The sequence below is a fragment of the Pleurodeles waltl genome, chromosome 10 (genome assembly GCF_031143425.1).
Source record: "Pleurodeles waltl isolate 20211129_DDA chromosome 10, aPleWal1.hap1.20221129, whole genome shotgun sequence".
Taxonomy (NCBI): domain Eukaryota; kingdom Metazoa; phylum Chordata; class Amphibia; order Caudata; family Salamandridae; genus Pleurodeles; species Pleurodeles waltl.
Window position 1 is genome coordinate 30,383,616 of NC_090449.1, and position 23,880 is coordinate 30,407,495.

Below are 23,880 nucleotides of genomic sequence, written 5' to 3' on the forward strand. Positions count from 1 at the left end.
TAACAGAACCTGGTCAGAGCCCCATAAGTCACCCCATCTTGGATTCCCCTAGGTCTCTAGTTTTCAAACATGCACAGGTTTGGTAGGTTTCCCTAGGTGTCGGCTGAGCTAGAGGCCAAAATCTACAGGTAGGCCCATGGCAAAAAACAGCTCTGTTTTCTGTCAAAAAATGGGATGTGCCCACGTTGTGTTTTGGGGCATTTCCTGTCGCGGGCGCTAGGCCTACCCACACAAGTGAGGTATCATTTGTATCGGGAGACTTGGGGGAACATAGAATAGCAAAACAAGTGTTATTGCCCCTCATCTTTCTCTACATTTTTTCCTTCCAAATATAAGAGAGTGTGTAAAAAAGACGTCTATTTGAGAAATGCCCTGCAATTCACATGCTAGTATGGGCACCCCGGAATTCAGAGATGTGCAAATAACCACTGCTTCTCAAAACCTTATCTTGAGCCCATTTTGGAAATGCAAAGGTTTTCTTGATACCTATTTTTCACTCTTCATATTTCATCAAATGAATTGCTGTATACCCAGTATAGAATGAAAACCAACTGCAGGGTGCAGCTCATTTATTGGCTCTGGGTACCTAGGGTTCTTGATGAACCTACAAGCCCTATATATCCCCGCAACCAGAAGAGTCCAGCAGACGTAACGGTATATTGCTTTCAAAAATCTGACATCGCAGGAAAAAGTTACAGAGTAAAACATAAAGAAAAATGGCTGTTGTTTTCAGCTCAATTTCAATATTGTTTTAGTTCAGCTGTTATTTTCTGTAGGAAAACCTTGTAGTATCTACACAAATGACCCCTTGCTAAATTCAGAATTTTGTCTACTTTTCAGGAATGTTTAGCTTTCCGGGATCCAGCATTGGTTTCACACCCATTCCTGTCACTAACTGTAAGGAGGCTGAAAGCACCAAAAATAGTAAAAATGTGGTATGTCCCATTAAAATGCCAAATTTGTGTTGAAAAATGTGGTTTTCTGATTCAAGTCTGCCCGTTCCTGAAAGGTGGGAAGATGGTGATTTTAGCACCAGAAACACTTTGTTGATGCCATTTTCAGGAAAAAACACACAAGCCTTCTTTGGCAGCCTTTTTTCCCATTTTTTTGACAAAAACGAAATTTTCACTGTATTTTGGCTAATTTCTTGGTCTCCTCCAGGGGAAACCACAAACTCTGGGTACCATTAGAATCCCTAGGATGTTGGAAAAAAAGGACGCAAATTTGGCGTGGATAGCTTATGTGGACAAAAAGTTATGAAGGCATAAGCGCGAACCACCCCAAATAGCCAAAAAAGGGCTCAGCACTGGGGGGGGGGGGGGGGGGGGGGGGGAAGGCCCAGCAGCTAAGAGGTTAAAATATTTGTTTCCAGCAGACTTCAAAATTACCAAAAAATTTGCTTCCTTTGTACATTCCTTATTCTGATATCTTCTGAAATATCTGCATAGTTCATTTACAGACATTTACATTTTGTTTTGTGCTAGAAAAAACAACGTACAGCACACGCAGAGTAGCTAACATGATTGTCACATACACCCTCTCACATCGAAGTCAGAGAAGGAAAAGTTAACACTGAGCTCCCTGGAAAACAGAGTCTGACATTAAGATAAGAACAAGATTTAACAGATATTCAGTACTGATGGAAGAATACATTTGGGCAAGGGAAGGGACGAACTCAAGCTGTGCAGCCTAAAACTAATGAAGCCAGCAAATAAAAAGCAATCACCATGTGAGTTACAAATCACAAAGCCAATTGGGATCAATGGCCGGAATGCATTCCCAAGGAAGCTTTCCCAATATCACTTCCGGGACCGCTGCTGCCGGGTAGGTTTTCGGCGAGGGACCGCGCACAGTGCAGCAACATAAAGTCCCAAGGTCCGTTCTGTCCCAAGGAACTCGTCCCCTAATTTGGGAGGATTCGCTAAATTAAGCTGTAAGCAGTGTAGTGCTTTATGTAAGTAGTCTCTTTTCTTAAAATTCGATCAGGGATACACAGCAGTTTATGAGTAAATGCGATTTTTGGTCCTGATGAAGCACCAGTCGATCTGTTAGGACACTGAGGGCGCCAAACAGTTTGACGGCAGAGATGAGCTAAAGAGAAAGTGTCCCTGTTAGCTTTGTTTTTGATTGGAGAGTGGTGGAACTTTACTCCTTTTCCACTCCCACGTGTTTTTAATATTGACCAAGGTCCTCTACCTTAATCAAAACATATAGTTAGGAGGCTCTTGAGCCAATTTAATCCTTTTTTCTCTTCTGCTTTTTTTGAAGTGAGGTGTAAATGTATTACTACCTTTATCATCTCCGGCAAAGTGCCCCTGTGTGGGGCCCATCAGACATTGCAGTGCCGGTCTGATGAGGAGCTGGCCCTATGATGAAGCATGACATCCAACTGATGTGTGAGGGCTTTCGCTTCTAAATTAAGAAGTGTTCTTCTTTGAACCTGTGCCCACTCTATAAATAGTCATTCTGTTTAGGAACAGTGTACTCTCTTTTTATGCTTTCCCAATAACCCCAAGATGTTAGCAAACCAAACAGCTGCACTGTCTGGTAGGCTTCCCATTAAAAAGGAGTGGGGAGAGGGAGAAGCCCTGCGGGAGTCCACAACAGAAGATTCTGTTCAAATTTGTTGGCTCCAGCTCTTAAGAAACTAACAAATCCAATCCATATTCAAGCTACTGTGCTGATTCCCTAAGCATCATCACGAGGATACTGGGGTTGACTGTGTGTTGGATGTTGAGTAGTCAAGAAGGATCAGAGCTCCTTGGTGAACTCCATCAAGGTTAATGAGGAAGGATTTCCTAATGTTTGCCAGAGCTGGCTCTATGCCCGGAAAGGTTTGAATGTTTGTAAAAGGATGGTAGCTGGCAGCCTGTGACGACTGCAGTAGGTATCTCGATGGGCGAGATAATTGTTTGTTTTAATAATTCAGAAATGTGCCAAAAAGTAGCGAAGCGGTGAATGTGCTTGTGAAGTCTGCTGCGATGGAAGGCGGGACTTTCATCAGGAATGCAGCAGAGCGCGTCTCCACTGCAACGTTGGAAGTTTTGATTTTCTTGGCCAAGTCTATCACTTCTTCCTCCAACATGTGGAAGGGAGTGCTGGGTGTGCTATGTTAATCGAGACTTTGCAGACTTTTGAGATCTCCTCTTTTATGAGATGCCGCTCAACTTGAGTCGCCTTTCTAACCTAAGGACACCGATGTCCGCATTTCTGCGGTGTCGATGGCTGGACAGTGATAATCACACTGCCTCTCTTATAGAGGTTATTCGCTGGCAAGTTACACTCTTCACAATTCTCACAGAGCTGAGTACAAAAGAACTGAGCCCACTTCTGACATATAACTTAATATGCATTAAATTAGAAGGCCATGCTTCCTCTAACACAAAAGTGCAGTATAATAAGAATAAACATATTCAATCATGTCTCACCCTTTTATCTTTGTAGTCTCTGCTTAGGCCTGTGTTGATGTGTTCATACGATGCAACACGCACAAACATTATTTGGTTTATCACTTTGCCTCTTCCCCAGTCTTCTACAGCCTGAGACCTATGGACTTTGATAATGCTTGCTTGAGAAGGGTCGAGGGAGAAACACCCACAATGAGATTATGTTATAGTTCATCAGGAGAACAGACTAATGAGAGGTTCCCGCCTCATCATTCTGTGTTCAGTAAAGGGAGTAGTTTTAAACTGGGTATTAGCAAAACCAGTTACTTATAGCACATAGAAACGACACAAGTGCTTTATACAAAAATATTAAAAACATTTTTTTTTTAATCAAGGCTGAAAATCCTTTTGCAATAAACAAGTACTCAGCATTTAGCCTAATTCTGGGTAGATTCATGAGAGCACCTGTTCTTGAGAAATAAGATATCGTAAACAAGATTCTTTGTAATGAACAAACTTAGGCGCATGTTTACGACCCGGTGTGTGTCTGTCTTGGACCACTGAACGTGGTGCAAGAGCGACGCAAACCTTAAGTCAGGTTTTTTAAGCCATGCAAAGCCACTTTGTGGAATAGGCCAACGCAGAGCAAATCACTTTGTTGTCTTACTTTGCGCTAGGGAGGCATTCCATGGGCGTTGCATGGGTGTTTCCACGCAACACCCAGGGATTTTGATGCATCCTGAGTTTTAAAAGAACTTGTTAACCTGAGGATGTGCCAAAATCTTATGCCTCACCAGGGGAGGCGTAACGAGCCAAAGTATCACCTTTTCTCCTCGTTTCTTCCCCTTTCTATGTGTGCTGCATCATGCACTTTGATCCTCATTTTCACTCACACACACACACGCTTACAAATACACACACATTCTCACACTCTCTCTCACACAAACACACTCTCACCCGCAGGCACACACACAACCTACATTTAAAATAATTTTATTGCTTACCTTAGCTGCCAGGAAAGGTCATATACCAGGTAATTGTATTCCATTCTTTATTACACTAATGGTGGTAATGTAGTAATAATCACTATTAATAACAAATTGACAGAAAACAAGAAGAGTGGTCCCCAACCGTGGTCCATAAGAACGAGCTGCCGCTGTGTCCCGGGCACTAATTTTGCTACTTCCGAGGCCAGGGGTTGCAACGGTGGTGCCAGGGGTCTCAAGGAGCAAGCCAGGGGTCGCTGCTCTCGGAGACCCCTAAATGACTTCCATGAAACATTACATTAATTTTGGTGCAGTGTTCTAGAACCAGATACCCCACAGAGACAGAGTAAAGCACCTGTGAGAGGTGATGAACAGAGGTAGGCAATAGTTGAGAACCATGATAACTAACCTGACGGGCACCAAACACATCAGAAACGGCCTTCAGTTCCTCTGGCGTGAAGTCTCTGAGCTTCCCAAATTCCGTCAAGGTTGCCTCAACCCAAAGAGGATCCAGTTCTGTTTAGAGAAACCAACAGCACTCTTATGTGGTGGCCAGCACAGGCAGTCGATTCCCACCTGGGGTTACAGCATCAAGGGATGATTAAAACAAACATGGGCCACAGACAATCACAAGGAAAAAATGGTTTCAAATAACCCACTTTTCTAGTGCTTATGAAAGGTCTGGATACTATCCTGAGCCCTAAAAGCCAGTAGCATGGCAAGGATACCCTGACCCTGGTGCAAGCAAGAAAATGCCATCTTTGACTGCTGTGGGAGTAGTAAGATATAGCAATTATAAGAGTTCAATGGGCCCCTCAGGGCTCTAGGCTCTGGTGCCACTGCACCTGGTGAACCCATGATAGCTATGCCCCTATAAGGGGCATCACATATAGCTCAAGCACTGAGCACATCAACCACACCAGGTTACGAGGGCCCACAGCCGCCGGATACTGCAGGGGGTGGTGAGTAGGTGCCTCACTGATCCAGCTCCCTGTAATGCTTCTCCTTATCCTATGTCCACTGGTACTACCCTAATTATTCTGCAACAATTCCTTTGTCCCTTCTGACCCAGCTGTCCTTAATTAAAAGCTAGAGCTCGAGATGCAGAAGGCAAATGCCCTAGAAAAAGCTAACTAGAAGGATTCCAGCTGGAAAGACTGGAGCAGGAGGGAAAGTGGGTAGGGAAGTGGAGAAGCAGAAAAAAAGAAACTGAGAAAGCTCACCCCTTAGGACTTAAGAAACCCTGGTTGCAAGTGAGAGCCAGTGGGTGGTGCAGTTCCCATGGGTGCAACCACTACCCGAAAACATCAACTGCAACAAGTCTTTTAGGTAGATATGTACGTTTGAAGTGGTATTAACTGGGGGAGACTCATTGGGGTGCTAGTCCATGTCCAGTACAAAGTCTTCAAACTCTGGGTTTGGAGACCAGTGAAAACAGTAAGGCCCATATTTATACTTTGTATACCGCTGCATTTTTTTACGCAAAAGCAGCGCAAACTTACAAGATACAATTATATTTTGTACGTTTGCGCCGCTTTTGCGTCAAAAAATTACGCAAATGTGGCGCTAAAAAAAAGTATGAATATGGGCCTAAGTGTCCTCCTGTTGAACTGTGTGCATTGTCCCACAACAGCGAAAAATGCAGCCCCACTGGGCTCTTTCACTGGACGCTGGAAGCTGTTCTTGGACTGCCTGGAAGCTACTGATTCCCTCAGGACCTGAAGAAAATAAACTTGTGTGAACACAAATCTCAACCACAGAGGAAGTAAACATTTGATGGGTGGCTTTTGTCTCTATCTGCTTTGCAGAAGAAAGACTTAAGGATGAAGCACTGGATAGGGGTGGGCCGAGGTTCTTGTGACGGGCACCTATGGTTCTCTTATGTTGGTCTTGTTGAAAGCTTCCACTCCAGGTTCTTATAAGTTGGTAACAGAGAGCCGTTTGATATGCATGTACTGAAGAACCTAGTCAGGGACAGAGCATGGATCTCTCTTTTGCAAAGATGACCTAGCTCCGACAAATGATCAGAGAAGGAAGTAAACCTCTTTTCTGAAATAATCTGTTGGTTCCTCCAAATTTGGTGGCCGGAATGACCTGCCAGTAATGTGCCAGGCCACGGAGGACATGTCTGAAGAGCGGGTCCTTCAAGTATCTTCATTTATACCAAGGTACCAGGCACATTCTGTTTCATTGGAAAGTGACTTACAGTTGGTACCTTCTTGAAGAGGCAGCTAACAGAACAACCATGAATGAGGGGAACACGTGCCCAGCTTTGGCAGCACTGCAGATCAGTCTTGCAGCCTCATTTGACGTCACCTTGCATCTCATTCAGTAAGGTCATGTAAAGGGGCACACGGAGTGCATAAGCAACAGGTACTAGTCATTGGTTGAGGGTGTACAGAGTTCATTAGGAAATGGTGATAGATGCAAACATTACGCAGCACATGCTGATATATGGAACACAACATAGGCAACTATTAGACAGAGTGGCAGAGGTTGGTTCACCTACCTCGAGACGAGCATGCAGCATTTTCGGTGGTCGTGTACTGGCTGGGTCCGGTCTGGCAAGTTGAGTCTTCTTGGCTGCTACAACTGGAGTCTTGTGAGATCTGCAGTTCATGCAAGCTCAGACGTTCACTGCGTTCATGGCCAGGAGAACTGGCACTCTTGAGCCCGTTGATGTTGGAAGACAGAGGCTCTCCTGCTGGAGGGATGGAGGGCTTTAGCAGAACCACACCCTGCTGGGATGCTAACGTCACTGGCATGACGCCTTCTTTACACTCGCTTAGAACATTGGCAAGTGTCTGGTCAGTACTTTGAGGGTGACCAGCCTGACTACGGGAATCCCATGGAACATCCACTAGGGGATATGTGTATCCTGTTTCTTCCTGGGGCAGGTGGCAACTAACATAACCTAGTGTGCTGGTGTTAGAGGCACCATGGAAAGTAGGTGTTTGTTGAAAGGAAGGCCTAGATGTTGAACTCTCGGCTCTGAGTCTTTGACCTTTGATTAGATGTTTCGTGCATGGTGGGAGTGCAGAGTCTTCTTCATTCTCTTCCGGCTGCAGATTCCAGGTCAGGCCACAGTCCAACCTATGTGAGACACGGTAATCCACGCAGCCGGGACTTGGCTGAGCAGACTGGCGTCGTAATGTGGAAGGGTCTGACATGGGAGCTTTGGTAGTTGTTGCCAATTCTCTGCTGTGCTGGTCTCCCCTTTCTGGATAGGGAAAGCCACCATCTCCCTGAAGGCATGCCGAGGCACCAAGAGCTGTGAATACAAACCATAGAAGCCATTGAATACAGTACAGAGGTGGCATACCCATGGCAAGTCCTGCACTTACAACAAAGGCTACAACTGCGGTCTTATGGATTTGGAGTCTCAGGCATAACATCCATTAAAAAACCTTGCTTTGTATATGAATTCATACTAAACTTCTGCTCTGTCTAAGCACTGTGCCATTCAATGGTGGTCAATTTACAACCTTTGTAAGGAGAGGCTGGTTAACGTACCTACACAAGGAAAATCAGGTTTCTGGGAATTCCTTTCCGGATCAATGGGGCAGTCATATGGTAGGCTCTTGCTGATGTCCATACGTGTGTCGAAAGGAGCACTGCACAGGCTCTCGCCGCTGGAGACCCCTGGGTTACACTGAGAAGATAGTCCTGCAGAAAAAAAAAAAAAAACAAGTGCAGTTTTAGAACATTAGCTTTTTGTAGTTAGTACCAAGTCCTATGACAGCTACAAGAACGTCCCTCCAGAAGCACAGGCTTTCCTAGCTCGGCCTCCCTCCACGACTACCCGTGTCTCATCATAACTTCCCAGACGGGGACACAAAGGGACACAATCAGCCAAAGAAAACAAAAACACCTAAAGAGGTGCTTTTCCAATTTTGGGGGATTGATTGAGCTTCCCTCTCAGAAACATCAGAGGAAGAGGCCCCGGGCAGTGTCTGTAAACCAGTGGCTGCTTCTGGAGTGACCAGGTGAGTGCTGCGGGAGGATGGCCCTGTTGTTTTTACTTTTCCTTCAGGTAAGTGACAGCTCCTGCAGCACTCCCTAGTTTTTGGGGGAAAGGAGTCTTCTGATGACCTTGTTGCCTTTACCAGCGAGGCAATAATGTCTGGTAATTACCCAAGTGGTGTAGGCTATCATACTTAATGAGTTGTGATGACAAAGGCATCTGCTATAAATGGACATCTCTGCCACCCTGACCTTGTTCACTTCTTGCTTGAGTGCCCAGGTGTTATTGCTTAAGTGAACTCCGCAGTCAGGTGTCCAGTGAGGATCTTCCATGTGTTCTGACTTTTCACTAGCAGAGCACAAGATTGTCCTGTCAAGGCAGTGCACCAGCGACCACTGCCCCGTCAAACCAGAGGGAGGTGACAGTCGGTGGCAGCAGAATCAATAGGTCTCACCTATTAACTTGTTTATCTTGCAGCAAATTACAGAAAATGCTGTGGGGGGAGAAAAGGCTTTTGCATCCATTTTGTGAGCCTTGCAGCACTTTGGTATTACAGAAAAGGCCACAGGCTCTTGTGTGGCTACTTCTGTAAAATGGACCACATGGACACACTTTTTGCACCCAGGCCATCCAAAGGGGGAGTTCGCTCATGGAATGCCTTTGTCCTTGCCCCTGTGCTAAGGTTAAGTCCCTGTGCAGCAGCAAACAAGCTTTGGGGAGGTAGGCTGATTGTGCAACAAATACAAAGTGGCACAGTCAGTGCATCCTGAAGACGCCCCTTGGATTGTGGGGCATGAGGTACACGGAGACCCTCCACCCAAGCATCACCTTACAAGCATGTGCAGTGAAACACTGCCCCCACCTGTGGAGGAACCTTTGCAGTCTGCTTCTAGTTAGGGAAATCCCTCTGCATTGAAAGCTGATGGGTGATTCCTGCTTGTATTGGGGACAGTGCATTTTGTATAAAAATTGCCAGACTGTCCATCATCTCCCACCAACTAAATATGCGCCCGCAAATTCAGGGACAGTGTGTCATTTTACATGACAGCATACACAACAGGAGTCCCCATGAATCTTAAAAGGACCAGAGTATAATGCATTTAGTATTGTACTATAGAACTGCGGTGTCGTATATTGCACAAATGGGCCAAAAAGGAAAGAGAAGATATGGACAATAATAGTCAAAAAGGTAATCATTTGCTTGGTTGTCGCCAAATGGAATTGTGTTAAGATGAATATCATACTCGGATCGTAAGCCCTGAAGAAGTCCTTTGGGACGAAACGCAGTGGCTATGGCTAGTTCGATTATCACTTGAATGTATATATGGACAATCACAGATGAACTAATAAACACAAAAAATCTTTTTAAGAAGATCTGACTGATGGAATAATGTTGATATATGGTACCTAATGAGGATATGAGATATACAAGGACATTTCTTTTCTTGTTAATAGTGGATACAAACATGTGCTGAGTCTTGCTTTTATTCATAGATAATCATATGTATTTAATGACAATTGATGTTGAGCGGCATCAAAGGTACATAAAAAGTAAGAAGTGCTGAAAGTGTAATGTACATAAAGTGCTCAGAATTGTGCAGGCAATGTAGATTGCTAAACAAAGGAAAATAAAAATGTAGATAATTCATAATGATTCCATTGCTCATATAGATAGATAGATAGATAGATAGATAGATAGATAGATCGATAGATAGATAGACACACACAATAATCAACAACTATTTCAGCGGGTATAATGTCGAAAGCGTTTCAACCTTTCATTATTCATTAGGTCATCATCAGATCAAACATATTAGAGGAACTCCAAAAAAATGCAAGATCGGCACTTGGGTCATGAAATGGACTTGTAATCAAACTACCCAAAGGATAATATCAAGGTGTTCTGCTTGAGGCAATTGGAGACAGGACCCGAAAGTGGCGAATCATAGGAAATAAGGCCTGGCGGAGAGTAGGTCCTGCATCTGAAATCAACGCCGCACCACATGGTACGAAGGATTCTCAACATCAATTGTCACTAAATACATCTGATTATCTTTTTGACACTTCTTGACCATATCTCCTCTTTCCTTTTTGACACACATGTGGCAACATACGTTATTATAGTATGGTACTAAGGCCCATATTTATACTTTTTTTGTGCCGCATTTGCGTCATTTTTGACGCAAAAGCGGTGCAAACTTACAAAACGCAATTGTATTTTGTAAGTTTGTGCCGCTTTTGCGTCAAAAAATGCCACAAATGTGGCGCTAAAAAAGTATAAATATGGGCCTAAATGTACTATTATATTTATGAGTGATACCTTTAGGACATTGTTGTTCATATCATTTTACATAATAAGGTTCCTGCTGGAGACCTTCCTGGCCTTCCCTGGTAAATTCTGCTCAGTCCTCCCATTGCTGGGGTCTTTCTCTCTTCTGTTGCTCATATATGTTTTATAAGGATGGTGACCCCTGCGTGCACATATTGCCTGCAGCACAAGATGATGGTTTCCTGCACTGAGAATGGCTTTCCAGATTTCTCATTCTTTAACAGTCCCTTTGGGTGATGCTCTGACACCCTAAAATACTTATACAGGTGACTGGTTCCAACTATGGCATATATTCAGATCAGAACCCGTCCGCTACACAAAAGACTGACCTATACCATTTTCACCAATTGAACTTTTTCAAGGCATTCAGTAAAATCTCAGCTTGGGTAGACTTCTCCTGCAGACAGTATTAGGAACTCTCACCCTGGGATACGAAAGAGACTGTGCAAACTGAAGTGGAAGGTGTATCTTCCTGGCATGTTATTAATTCTTATACAGTCAAGAGGCATTTGCTGCTCCAGCGAAACGTGTTGGCTGATCATACCTAAACCTAGCATGAAAGCAGCCTCAGGACGGCTCAGACACAGCCCTGGGGTCTGTGCAGATTTTCCAGCCCAGCTGGTAAACACAGCCAGGCTGGAGAAACCTAAGGCACATGTGTGTTTGGCCAGCCTGAGACTGCCGGCCAAACACACATGAGCACTTAGGTGCACTTTCTCCTCCACCCCCCCTCCCACCTCCTGTTGTCCAGCCCCGCCCCTCCCAGCACTGCTGGCCGTGGCAGCAGATGAAAAATAAAACAATATTAAAATATCATTTTATTTTTCATCTCCTGGCTCTTGGCCGAGGGGGCAACGCTCCTCCGCCATTGCGGAGGAGCCACCCCTGTCTTTCACTATTTGTACAGAGTGTTAGCAGCCACTGTCACAGTAAGGATGACTATCTGAATAACTAAGTTAATGCGGACTTGTATTTTCAGCTTGTGCAAACTTGCTACACTTCAAACTTCATGGAGAGTTTTTCATTTTTCTGGCACTGCCAGACACTGCAAAGTTTTAAAATAATACTTTTCATTACAAAAAAACAGCACAGTGGTTCTTACGCTAATGATTTAATGAGAAAAACAACTTTTAGAAGACAATTAGCTTGCAAAAAACATTTTGCAGAAAACGTGCTGCGCAAATCCCTTTTCATCAAACATTTGGCCTGCAGTTCATTGGCACTGGGAGTGGGGGTGCTGCAGCACCTCGAAATAAAACAGGCTGAAATTCAGAAGGCAGGTGAACAATAAAGCTGCCTTTATAATTTGTTTTCAGCTTGTAACATTTGCTGTATGTTTAAAGACAGAGGTCAAATGTGAGGCTAAGGCAGAGGTCAAAAGCCTGACAAATTGCTGCTTGTTCTTTTCACAAGTATATTGGTGTTTACTTTTTTCCCCTGGCTGCAAAGGTAGAGGATTTTAAAAAGCTACCTATGTGATATCTTGCTGGGGTACAGGGAGTGTGAAATGAAAGGTTGTAAGATGTCAGGTTTTTTTCTAAAACACAACAACATTTAACTACCCATAAATGAGTTGAACAAATATTTCTGAATATGTTACCAGTTAGGAAACACAAAGTAAGCTAATCTTTAGTAATTCTGAAGCGTGTTGTAAACCGATATTTTATTAGGACCAAACAAATCGAGACACTTTACTTTGCGATGTGAAATATTTGCTGAAACCCAATTTACACACATTACCATTTGTGCTCTATATAGTGTTATCAGTAAAGCTGTGTTGGTGTGAATTGTGTTGCCATTTCAATGGAAAATGTGCTGTCTGTAAACGAAGGTGCTTCCCACACCTTGCTTTTGTAACAGATTTGTGACTGTGCTCTGAAAGGCACCACTCGCTGCATAACTCACCCTTACCACCCTCCTGGTGAGTTGGCGTGGCTCATTTGCTAGACTTGTTCTTTGTGCCATGCTTGGATTTGTCACAGTCCCTATGACGTCAGTGATGTACCATTAAAGGCAACAGCCCACTCTGAAATTTGTTCCCGCTCCACTGCAGCAGTCTGCATTTTGCGAAGTTGAAAATATTGGCAAAGTTTATCAACTTTGCAAAACTTTGCAGATAACATTTTCAATCCGCAAATCCTCATGCGTGATTCTCCGAAGTGGGCAAACTGCTGAAAGCTGGGGCGACGTGAAATACCAAGGTACGAATGTAAACAAACTTTTGTGCAATCAGTCGCTCACACACAAGCAGGTTTATTTCTGAAATAAAGACCAGTCCAAGGACGCAGCTGAATAACAAACAGACGTATGAGGAAGAGTTATCAGACGGGCTCTGAACATTTATTTGAAGGTCAGAGTCTACACAGAGAGACAACGAAAGATAACTTCACGTGGTGAGCACAAACCCTGAGAAAACGGACGATAAGGGATTCCCTGTTTTAAAATCAAGAGTTTGGAGAGAGCAACAGGGGGGGGGGGCAGCGGGGGAGATGGGGAGAGGAAGAGAAAGCGAAAAAAGAGAGGGGGAGAAAGAGAGGGGAAGGAGGAGAGACAGCGACATAAAAAAGGAAGTCAAAGAGAGAGAAGAGAAAAAGAGAGAGAGCGAAAGAAAAAGGAAGTAAAAGAAAGAGAAGAGAAAGAGAGAGACACACAGAAGGCGAAAAAAAAGAGAGAGAGGGGAGAGAGAGAAAGCGAGAGGGCGAGCCGGCGGGCCCATTGCTTCATCGCGGTCATTACACTGCCATGGGCGTGAGAACGGGCCGATAGAAAGGAGCTGTGAGGGTAATCCTGCCCGGGGTAACAAGAGGGCAGTCACTGTGTCGGTGGGGGCGCGCGTGAGGTGAAGCCTTCGGCGCGGCACTCGGGTCACACTCGGGCACACACGAGGAATCTGAGCCTGGAAAACCGCAGACACTGACTCCGCGGGGCACGCACCTGCAGCACAGATGTACCCCTGGAAGATGTACCCCTGGAAAGAGTCCGCCTGCTGGCCGGTCGGGGGAGTGAACCCGGGGCAGGAAGATGGGCCTACCCGAGTGACGCTTCAGCCATCTTCCACCAACTCGCAAGTCTCTGGAGATTCAACAATATTTTGCAGGTCTTTTCCCTCCTGGGAAAGGAACAGGCGCTCCCACATTTCAAAAGCCTGTACAGAAATGTGGCTTTCGCCATGGAAAATACACGAGTCCTGTCTGCCCCGGTGGAGTGGCAGGCGCAGGTCTCCCAAGAAGGTCCTCCCCCTCCGCCCCCAGCTCCTGTCCAGGGGGTGACCTCGGCCCTTGGTTGTCTGCATAGCCAGGGTGTCCCCTAACACCGGCGGGGCCACAGGAGTTCACCTGGGACCCCCTCCCACGCTGGGCACATCTCCTGCCCCAGGGTCTCCCTGGGCTCAGCCTTCCCGCAGGGGGCCTCTCTGGGACGCCGGGTGCCGACGCACCCCCCAAAGACTCCCACCATGGAAGCCGTAACCTTCTGGGACCACAGAGAAACACTCCCCACGCAGGATCAAAACAGTCAACACCCTTACAACCTCGCACCCTACACGCCTTGGCATCCGGGCCACGTGCGCAAGCGCTGCGGTGCCCCAAAGAGGCCTAGGGTGCCTAGAGACCCGGCCCAAGCAGGAGACTCCCGATTTTCCAGCAACAATGGCTTTATTTTAGCCTGAAATTGCTTTTGCTTCAATAGAAGTCAATGGGTGAAAATACACTCTTATGGTTTTTAGGGGCGACCCTGCTAGTATGCCTCTCGCTTGCGAGACTCTGTTGTGTTCAGTAAAGGTCTTGGAGCCCACCTGTCCCTCACCCTTTGTTGGTTTGCGTGGCACTCTTATTTACAGCCTGGTAATTCGTCAAAGCGCGCCTGGCATCATTTCTGTTCCTCTGTGTGAAGCAGGGATCAAGCACTAATTGATTTCAACTTAATTACTGCCCGTTCACTGATCAACATGATCAAGGTATTAGTTGTTCTTTTTAACTTGGAAGGCTTGTGACTGGCAGAAACCTGCCCTGCAGGAACAAAATTGCAAAGTTTTCTTTTTAAAGCTAGCTTATTTTATCTTGTGAAGTCGACTTTTCTCAGTTTCTGCTCATGTTTTATTTTGTTTTTGTTTGTGGGCGATGTTGTCAAAGGATGACAATTAACTTGTTTGAAATATGCGAGACCTATTGTATTGCAAATGATTGTTTATTCTTAATCTCCCCCACTTTCCTGTTCTGAAATCTTGGCATATAAACGGAGGGTATTACGCTCTAACATTAATAGTAAAATATAATACAATATATAAATACACAGGTGTTCCGCGTGCTTTTCTTCAAACACATCCTCTGAGGCAGAGTAGTAACTTCACAGAAATCAGAGGCCGCACCCTGGATAGAAACATGCTGTACTGGGGCCTAGAGTTTATTTGCTGATGAACTATTAACCTTGCAGTGAACAAAAGTCCTACTTTTTTTTTTACACGAAAGCATTGACTGGACAGACCATCTATTCTGCTTTGATTTACGTGTTACTGGTGTCCACACCGTCCCCCAGGAGTAAGCCTTCACTCCTAGCCTCTGTGCAAGTTAAAGGGGAGGAGATAATTGGACATCCAGTCAGCTCACAGTAGTATATGGCTTCTGAGGAGGGTGACCAGATCTTGGGCACCAAAAAACGGGACATTTTGCAAAATTAGAAGAAAGACTACATTTTTACATCAACAGAGCGTCGCAGAATAACAGCTCAACATGGGAACGCAGATGAGACACTTGGGAAAAAATAGAACATAATTTTGTAAACCAGCATCATACCTGTTAATTAAACTGCTTACTTATAACAACTGCTCACTAGCCCTGCCTTCGAACACCTAAAAAATGCCTCTTGGTATTTTCAGTTGACCCCCCTCTAAAAAGTGGGACATAGGCCACATTTGCGGAAATCTGCCAGGACAGTTGGAGGAAAACCGTGACTGTCCTGCCAAATCCAGGAGGCCTGGTCACCCTACGTTTGTGGTTCCAAGGACAACACTTATTACAAACATTTCCAGCTGCCCCTGGCCAGGAGTACTGGTTGGGTTGGTGTCTCCTCAGCCTTACAGTACACCAATGGGGTCCCTACTGTTCAGTGCTTAATATGTTAGGTGCCAGGGCCCTCATCATGAGGCCACCGCAGCTTGCATTGCCCATTGCCTTTGCCGGCGTTGGCAGTGACAGCACCTACACAACTATCAGCCATCACACCGCTACAAGTGTGACTATTCAGACTGTTCGAGGCCCCCAAAGCGATAAGAATGGTTGGACGGTCAGTATTAGTTGTTCTTAATGGATATTGAATTAATAAACAACTGTTGTTCTGCTCTTCTTTAAATTAAAGAAACAGTGCCACCATGTGGCAGCTGTCATAAGTGCCGGCGTTGGCAATTAAGTGCCGGTGATGAATACCGGAAACCACAGGATCAAATTAAGCACTGCGTTGTGTTTCCAGAAAGCACAAGGTTCACAAAGTTGGGGGTACATTGGAATTAGAGGCCCTCCAAACAGTGTCAAAAAGAAAGAAAATCCAGGGGTTCTTCATGTACAAAACACAAATGGTAGCAATGGGGCTGCCAGCAAAGTCTGCTGGGTTGTTTCACCTTACAGTAAGTAACCCTTTCCTCTCCTCCACAGGTTGAAACACAGATTAAAAGACATAAGGAAAGGTCATGTGATGTCTAACCCAGCGTTATCTTGCGTTATGAAGTGGAGGAACAAAAAGATGATAATGTAATTGGGTAAAGTTGGTCTTTTCTACCCTAAAGCATGCAGCCTTATCCATACAGAGTATGGATCAGAGATATCTGTAAGGCATGCAACTCAATAAATAAGCAAACTACACTCTTTGATGACAGTTTTTTCCATTCTCATTTTTACAGAGTTTTAAACAGGCTCGAGGACATGGCCTCCTTTCGTGCTTACAATGAGTTGCCAATCACAATGTTGAAGGGCAAGTAACAGAGGAAATGCAACAACACAACTCGGGCATGCCGAAGAAATCCGGTAGAGTGGAACATCATTTAAACCCGGCCACGAGGACAAAACTGAGAGAGGGAGCATAGAGGGAGAGCATGGAGGGAGTCTACAGAGACAGCCAGCGAGAGGGACTGACAAAAGCATAGAGGGGAAGAAAGAGAGTCCAGAGAGAGCCATAGAAAGGGACTGTGAACTGTATAGAGAGAGGGCAAGAGAGGAAGTCTAGAGAGAGCGATGGGGAGTGAGAGAAAGTATAGAGAGAGGGCAACAGAGGGAGTCTAGAGAGAGCCAGAGAGAGTGAGGTGGGGAAGAAAAGTATACATAGAGGGTAAGCGAGGGAGTCTACAGAGAGAGAGAGTGTGGGTGAGAAAAGGAGACAGAGAGAGCAAGAGAGGGAGTCTAGAGAGGGCCAGAGGGAGTGAGAAACGTATAGCGGGAGAAGAGAGGGAATGCAGAGACAGAGAAAGCGAAAGGGAATAAGAAAAAGGAGACAGAGAGCGCAAGAGGTGGCGTCCAGAGACAACGGGATGGAGTGAGAAAAGGATAGAGAGAGGGACAGTGAGGGAAAAAGAGGGAGACTAGAGAGAGGGAGTAAGGAAAGTATAGAGAGAAGTCAAGAGAGGGACCCTAGAGACAGCCAGAGAGAGCGAGAGGGAGTGAGAAAAGTAGAGAGAGGACAAGAGATGAGGTCTAGAGAGAGCGAGAGGGAATGAGAAAAGTAAAGAGAGAGGAGACGAGAGGGAGTGAGAAAAGTAAAGAGAGAGGACAAAAGAGGGAGTCTAGAGACAGCCAGAGAGAGGGAGTAAGAAAAAAATAGAGTGAGGATAAGAGAGGGAGTCTAGAGAGAGCCAGAGAAAGCGATAGGGAGTGAGAAAGAGTAGAGAGAGGACAATAAAGGGAGCCTAGAGAGGGCCAGAGAGAGCGAGAGGGAGTGAGAAAAGTATAGCGAGAGGAGACGAGAGGGAGTCTAGGGAGAGCCAGAGAGAGCAAGAGAGTATGAGAAAAGTATAGAGAGAGGGAGGCCAGAGACAGCGAGAGTTAGTGAGAACAGTACAGAGAGAGTGGGAGCCTATAGAGAGCCAGAGAGAGGGAGAGGCGGAAACTATAGGGAGAGGGCGAGAGAGGGAGTCTAGAGAGAGCCAGAGAGAGGGAGCAAGAAAAAAATAGAGTGAGGATAAGAGAGGGAGTCTAGAGAGAGCCAGAGAAAGCGATAGGGAGTGAGAAAGAGTAGAGAGAGGACAAAAGAGGGAGCCTAGAAAGGGCCAGAGAGAGCAAGAGGGAGTGAGAAAAGTATAGCGAGAGGAGACGAAAGGGAGTCTAGAGAGAGCCAGAGAGAGGGAGTGAGAAAAGTATAGAGAGAGGGCAAGAGAGGGAGTGTAGAGAGAGAGAGACAGAGAAAGCGATAGGGAGTGAGAAAGAGTAGAGAGAGGACAAAAGAGGGAGCCTAGAAAGGGCCAGAGAGAGCAAGAGGGAGTGAGAAAAGTATAGCGAGAGGAGACGAAAGGGAGTCTAGAGAGAGCCAGAGAGAGGGAGTGAGAAAAGTATAGAGAGAGGGCAAGAGAGGGAGTGTAGAGAGAGAGAGACAGAGAAAGCGAGAGGGAGTGAGAAAGAGTAGAGAGAGGACAATAAAGGGAGCCTAGAGAGGGCCAGAGAGAGCGAGAGGGAGTGAGAAAAGTATAGCGAGAGGAGACGAGAGGGAGTCTAGGGAGAGCAAGAGAGTATGAGAAAAGTATAGAGAGAGGGAGGCCAGAGACAGCGAGAGTTAGTGAGAACAGTACAGAGAGAGTGGGAGCCTATAGAGAGCCAGAGAGAGGGAGAGGCGGAAACTATAGGGAGAGGGCGAGAGAGGGAGTCTAGAGAGTGAGAGAGAGTGAGAAGGAGTGAGAAAAGTAAAGAGAGAGGGAGTCTATAGAGAGCCAGAGAGAGTGAGAGGGAGGGGGAAAAGTATAGAGAGAGCAGACAAGAGGGAGTCTAGAGAGAGCCAGAGAGAGCAAGAGTGAGTGAGAAAAGTACAGAGAGAGCTAAAGAGAGCGAGAGGGAGTGAGAAAAGCACAGAGAGAGAGCCAGAGAGAGCGAGTGAGAGAAAGTATAGAGAGAGGGCCAGAGAGGGAGTCTAGAGAGAGCCAGTGCAAGCGAGAGGGAGTCAGAAAAATACAGAGAGAGCGAGAGGGAGTGGGAAAAGTAAAGACAGAGGTCAAGAAAGGGAGTCTATAGAAAGCCAGAGAGAGGAAATGAGAGAAAGTATAGAGAGAGGGCATGAAAGGGTGTCTAGAGAGAGTCAGAGGGAGTGAGAAAAGTATAGAGGGAGGCAAGAGAGGGAGTCTAGAGAGAGCTAGATCAAGTGGGAAAAAGTAGAGAGAGGGAGAGAGGAGTCCAGAAAGAGCGAGTGAGAAAAAGTAGACAGGGCGAGAGACAGTCTAGAGAGACAGTGAGATAGAGCCGAGAGTGCTCGCTGCACATCCTGGGCTTCCGACTGAAGGGGGGACTCTAACCCCCGCAGACAGGAGTCATACAGCGCTATAAAGGGTGATAGGAACCTGGGGGCTGGACTGAATGCTGCAAGGGCGCTCAAGAGAACAATGTGTGAATAGGCAGAGTGAAATCACAAGAAGGTTTGATACCCCGGGCCTTTGAGGACCTGGCTGGGCTAGGGCAGAGTTCTCACACTTCAGGCTGTCTCTACTCGAACCATAATACAGCAGTAAAAAGACCCTCTGACATATGTAACACTTTCAGTTCCTTGTAGGCTGAATAAGGGATTAACATTTTAAAAGCAAATCTAAAAGTCCCAGAACGCAACTTACTGTTGTCTTAAGAACCAGTGCTGCTGAAAGTGTCCCCTACAATATGGAGCCACTAGGCAGCTACCAGCCTTGCAGAGGCACTGCCATGTTTGTAATTTTCACACTCATCCTCAACCTCCCCAAACAGACCCACATCAACCCCCACCTCAAGACCCTCCATTGGCTCCCCGTCCAGAAGAGATGTCAGTTCAAGATGGTGACTCACGCCTAAAAGGCCCTCCATGACCTGGGACCAGCATACATCAATTTCCACCAATCCTCCAGACACCTGCGCTTCGCCTACCTCGCCCTTGCACGCACTCCCCGCATTCGCAGAAGCTACAGTGGAGGTCCTTCCTTGTTCTACCTCGCCAAGACCTGGAATGACTTACCCTTCCACTGGTGAACAACGTCCTCTCTCACGGAGTTCAGAAAGGGACTCAAGACTTGTCTTTTTGACGCGCTCAACAAATCCTGATTGATACTGCAGTTTTAATCTAGCTCGCCTCTGGATATCAGTGAACGCACAGGGTTGACAAAATGTGTTTTTGTAAAGAGCATACTCACACAGAAGGGTGTCTTGGTGGTGAAATAACAAATGTTTATTGTTACCCAATTCAATAGTACTTAATTTATCGACCTCTGAAGAATGAAAGACTGTACAGACCCACTGCCATAAGATCAAACATACATCCCTATAGTGGATGCATTAGTCAAATGAGTCACCAGCCCCCTCCTCTGAAGAAGCAGGCCCCAGTACCACTTCAGGCAAGAGGAATACTGCAGTTCTATGCACTGCAAAAACTCAAACTGACAACGAAGGGAAAAACTATCTATTTACCGAAGTGAGTGGCAGATTAAGGGCGAGTGCTGGGAAAAGCAAGTGCGTGCGCATATGACTACCTGGCAGAACATCCCCTAATTTCTGCATTTAAAAGACCTCTTTTCTGTATTTACAGTTATAAGTACAGTACTGAGCGGGTGGACGCCAGAAAGTGCCGAGCACTGCTTTCTATGGAAGTACTACCTGGGTTAGACTGGCCTATAGGGCAATCAGGTAATGCAGATGGGCTGTCTGACAGATCAGTGTATGGGCCAGGCTTTTTTGCAGTTGAGGGCTGGTTTTATGAGCAGGTGGGCTGGTTTTTAAAGTTGTTTTCAGTGATATTACCAGTTTTTTGCTATATGCTTTGCTAATGGGGGCCACATTTATTTTGGTGCCTGGGCCTATTTTTTGCTCCAGTTCGAGCCTGTGTGCCACCATTATGCTTCCGTTCTGTTGTTCTTTATGGGACGTGAGTTTTTGAGGGAGCTGCGCTTTGTATCCTTTATCATTTTGTGGCAAGTGGCAAGATGCTTTTTAAGTTTCGTCTCAATGGTGCCACCTAGCTATTGTGTTTGTTTCTTCAAAAAGGATGTTTATTATGTCGTGCTTTAAAACTAAGGGGTCATTTAGAGTTTAGTGGAGCACCCATTAATCACCCTGCCAAAGTTGTGGTTGACCCAGCTCAAATAGAAAGGGACGAAACTGCTGGGTTTCAGTCAATGGTGCCTCTGCTAAAACCACTGGCAAAAACTCTTGACGAGCTGCTCGACACTTGACTTGTCACTACCTGGTGGGCATCGGAGCTAGGAGCCATACCTAAATCGACCAACCACGCCAGAAACCTGAGAATCATCCTGGATGATAAACACAACATGACAGTGCAAGTCAACACAGTTAGCTCCTCCCACCTTCTTCCACATCCTACACATGCTACGCAAGATCTTCAAAAGCTCACCCCTGGAACACCCGATCTACTATCACACAAGCACTTATCACAAATACACTTGACTGCGGCAACACCCTCTAGACTGAGATCTCCAATAGCTCCTACAGACTCCTGACCATCCAGAATGCTGCAGCAATACTTATCCTCAACCTCCCACATAGCACCCATATCTCACCACACCTCAGAGAGCTGCACTGCAGCCAATCCAAACTCTTCATGCATGCATACAAAGCACTACACAACACTGGACTAGCCCACCTGAACAACCACATACACTTTCACCTGCTGACCCGACACCTAGATCAGCCACTCTTACTTGCACCCATACCCCACATCCACAAATGCAGAACTGGAGGTCGCTTATTTTCCTAACTCGCATCCAAATTCTGCAACAACCTCCCTCAACACTTTAGAGCCTCTTCTTCGCTTCTTGAATTCTGCAAAAATCTGAAGACCTAGCTCTTCGACTAACTCTGTGGGGAATAGCGCCTAAACATCTGCTCAAGAACCTGGATACCCTGATGGGTGATTAGCGCACTGCACAAATTCACACACCATAACGTTAAAGGTTGGTGGGTCACCTGCTTGAGTATAAATGACCCACTATGAGCCTTGTTGCAATGAATGTGGAAGAAACCTTTAACGTGTATAGCAAAGGGTATACCAAAAGAGTTACCTCTGTTATCCTCTCTTGTGAAGGGAAAGTCCCCAAAAAAATACATATGCCAGAGGCAGCAATTCTACAAGACCTTCTCCCATCAGTGAAAAGCATGAGAACCCCCCCATCCACCCATCACTGATGCCTCCCTTCCCCTGCCCTTCTGTGTGGGTACTTCCATGCAGGCACACCTGCTTCTTCCATTTACCCTTTCTCCCGTCCGAGAAGCTCCACTTTGCCCAGAACCCCAAGACACTACTGGGAGTAGGTGGCGGTGATCTGCTCCCCATCCCTGTAAAATAGTGGCCCTGACTTAATGGTGGTAAATATCTGTAACCTGTGGACATAAGAGGGATTATGCTCTTGCCAGCCTTGGTGAAATGCTGGTCCTTAATTAATTTGTGGACATGGACTGCATGATGTCCACTCATGGTAAAATGCTGATAATGCCTACTTTTTGGGAAGATATTTTGGCAAGGCAAAACCTGTTGAATTTGTAAATGCTTGCTTTTTGTTGGATTTCTTTAGCTTATACGTCTAAAGGCAATAGACCCTCATAGTGGGAGTCAGTGAAGTGGGGGAGCCATGTGGTCCGGGGTCAGTGGCAAGGAAAGAGTCTTAGGGTTTCTGTGCCCTCAGCCTTGCAGTGAGTTGAGCTGTGTTTATTACGTGCCCAGTATGGGTGGGAGTTATCATTGGGGTGGGTATGAGAAAGAGTTACCTTGTGGACTGAATAGATAGAGGCAGGAGTTACACAGTGTCCTGGTTGATCAACGGAGAAGACTACTTGCAAGTTGTTGCCGGATTTAAGCATTGGGTGAAGTGCCATGTGTTGGCGAGTGGTTTGTTTGGCATGGTCAGTTACCTAGTGCTCTGGTTGGCAGGTGAAAGAGGCCAGTAGCAGGGTGTTTTGGGTTGTATGACAAGCTAGAAGTGCCTTGTGCTGTTGAGTGGTTTGTTGGCAGTGGTCAGTTTCCGTGGATGGGTTAAGGGAGGACCAACAAAGGTGTATAAAAGGTGTATATGGCTTGGGTGCAGTGCCTTGTACTTTTGACATATACATTGGTCAAAGTCAGGTCCGTCATGTGCTTATTGTTTTCTAGGGCAGAGGAGCAATGATTTTTTTGATAAAGTTTGCCTGCCCTCTTGTTGTGTGGTGCTCATTATGGGTACATTGCTGAGATGTGCGTGTAAACAGTTCTGTTACAGACCCCATGTGTGCAGTTGTGTGTGGAGTGTACAGTGGTAAGGTGCTCAGTTTCCTGTCCTTCAGAGCCAGGGAGGGAGGGTGGTGTGTGTGTATTTAGCTCCTGCTCAGCTCTGCCTGACAGATGAATAACTCCTGTACCTAGCCAACTCCAAATCTTAAAGGTTCATCATAATCACTTGCATCACAAATAGATGAGGCACTGGTTACGTTTGGAAATTTAGGCTGCAGTTTATTTGCATGTATGATAACCATGTGCCCCCTAGACATGGGGCCATAGATCATTTTGACATGGGCCATCATGCCATGTCATAAATCAATCACTGGTTAGTTGAAATCATACCATAAATCACTGCTCTTAAAATCATTGCTAAGTCATTAATCATACAATTTGGGAGGAAATTAGAGTTCTCTGTGTTGGCTTTTCCTCTGTCTGTGAGGGGGGTAAATTCTCAGCTGATGTTAGGCTCAACTCGCAACCTTGGCTGTCCATTTGTGCCCTGATGTCTGGTGAGTCTGGGCTGCGAGTGCCGTGCTTTGTGTACTCCCCCTGTCAGTTGACTTACCCTGCCGTAAAGCATCTCAAGGTAAGTAGCCCCATCCCCCTTCGCGCCCTGTCGGGGTGTGACTTTTTACCAACACTTGCTCCCACTCTTACCGCCACTCTGCCTGTGTTGCTCCCGTCCCCATGCAGCTCCCCCCAAGTGCGGGTTAGATGATTTTTACCAGCTGCTAGCCTCCACCATGCCAGCCTATAAGTTAGCCCAAAACACTTTGTTGCCTTCGTCTGACAGGTGCAACCCATCAT

At 45.9% G+C, this 23,880-nt stretch overlaps 1 protein-coding gene across 1 annotated transcript in view; it reads right to left on the minus strand.

The window, feature by feature from the left end:
- LOC138260973 (uncharacterized) overlaps positions 1–23,880 on the minus strand; it is an 89,396-nt gene that overhangs the window by 26,708 nt on the left and 38,808 nt on the right. The window contains exons 2-4 of the mRNA XM_069209536.1: positions 7,886–8,038; positions 6,882–7,643; positions 4,782–4,888 (exon numbers count right to left, since the gene is read on the minus strand). Coding sequence (XP_069065637.1) covers positions 4,782–4,888; positions 6,882–7,643; positions 7,886–8,038 — 1,022 coding nt within the window. The remainder of the gene's footprint in view (positions 1–4,781; positions 4,889–6,881; positions 7,644–7,885; positions 8,039–23,880) is intronic.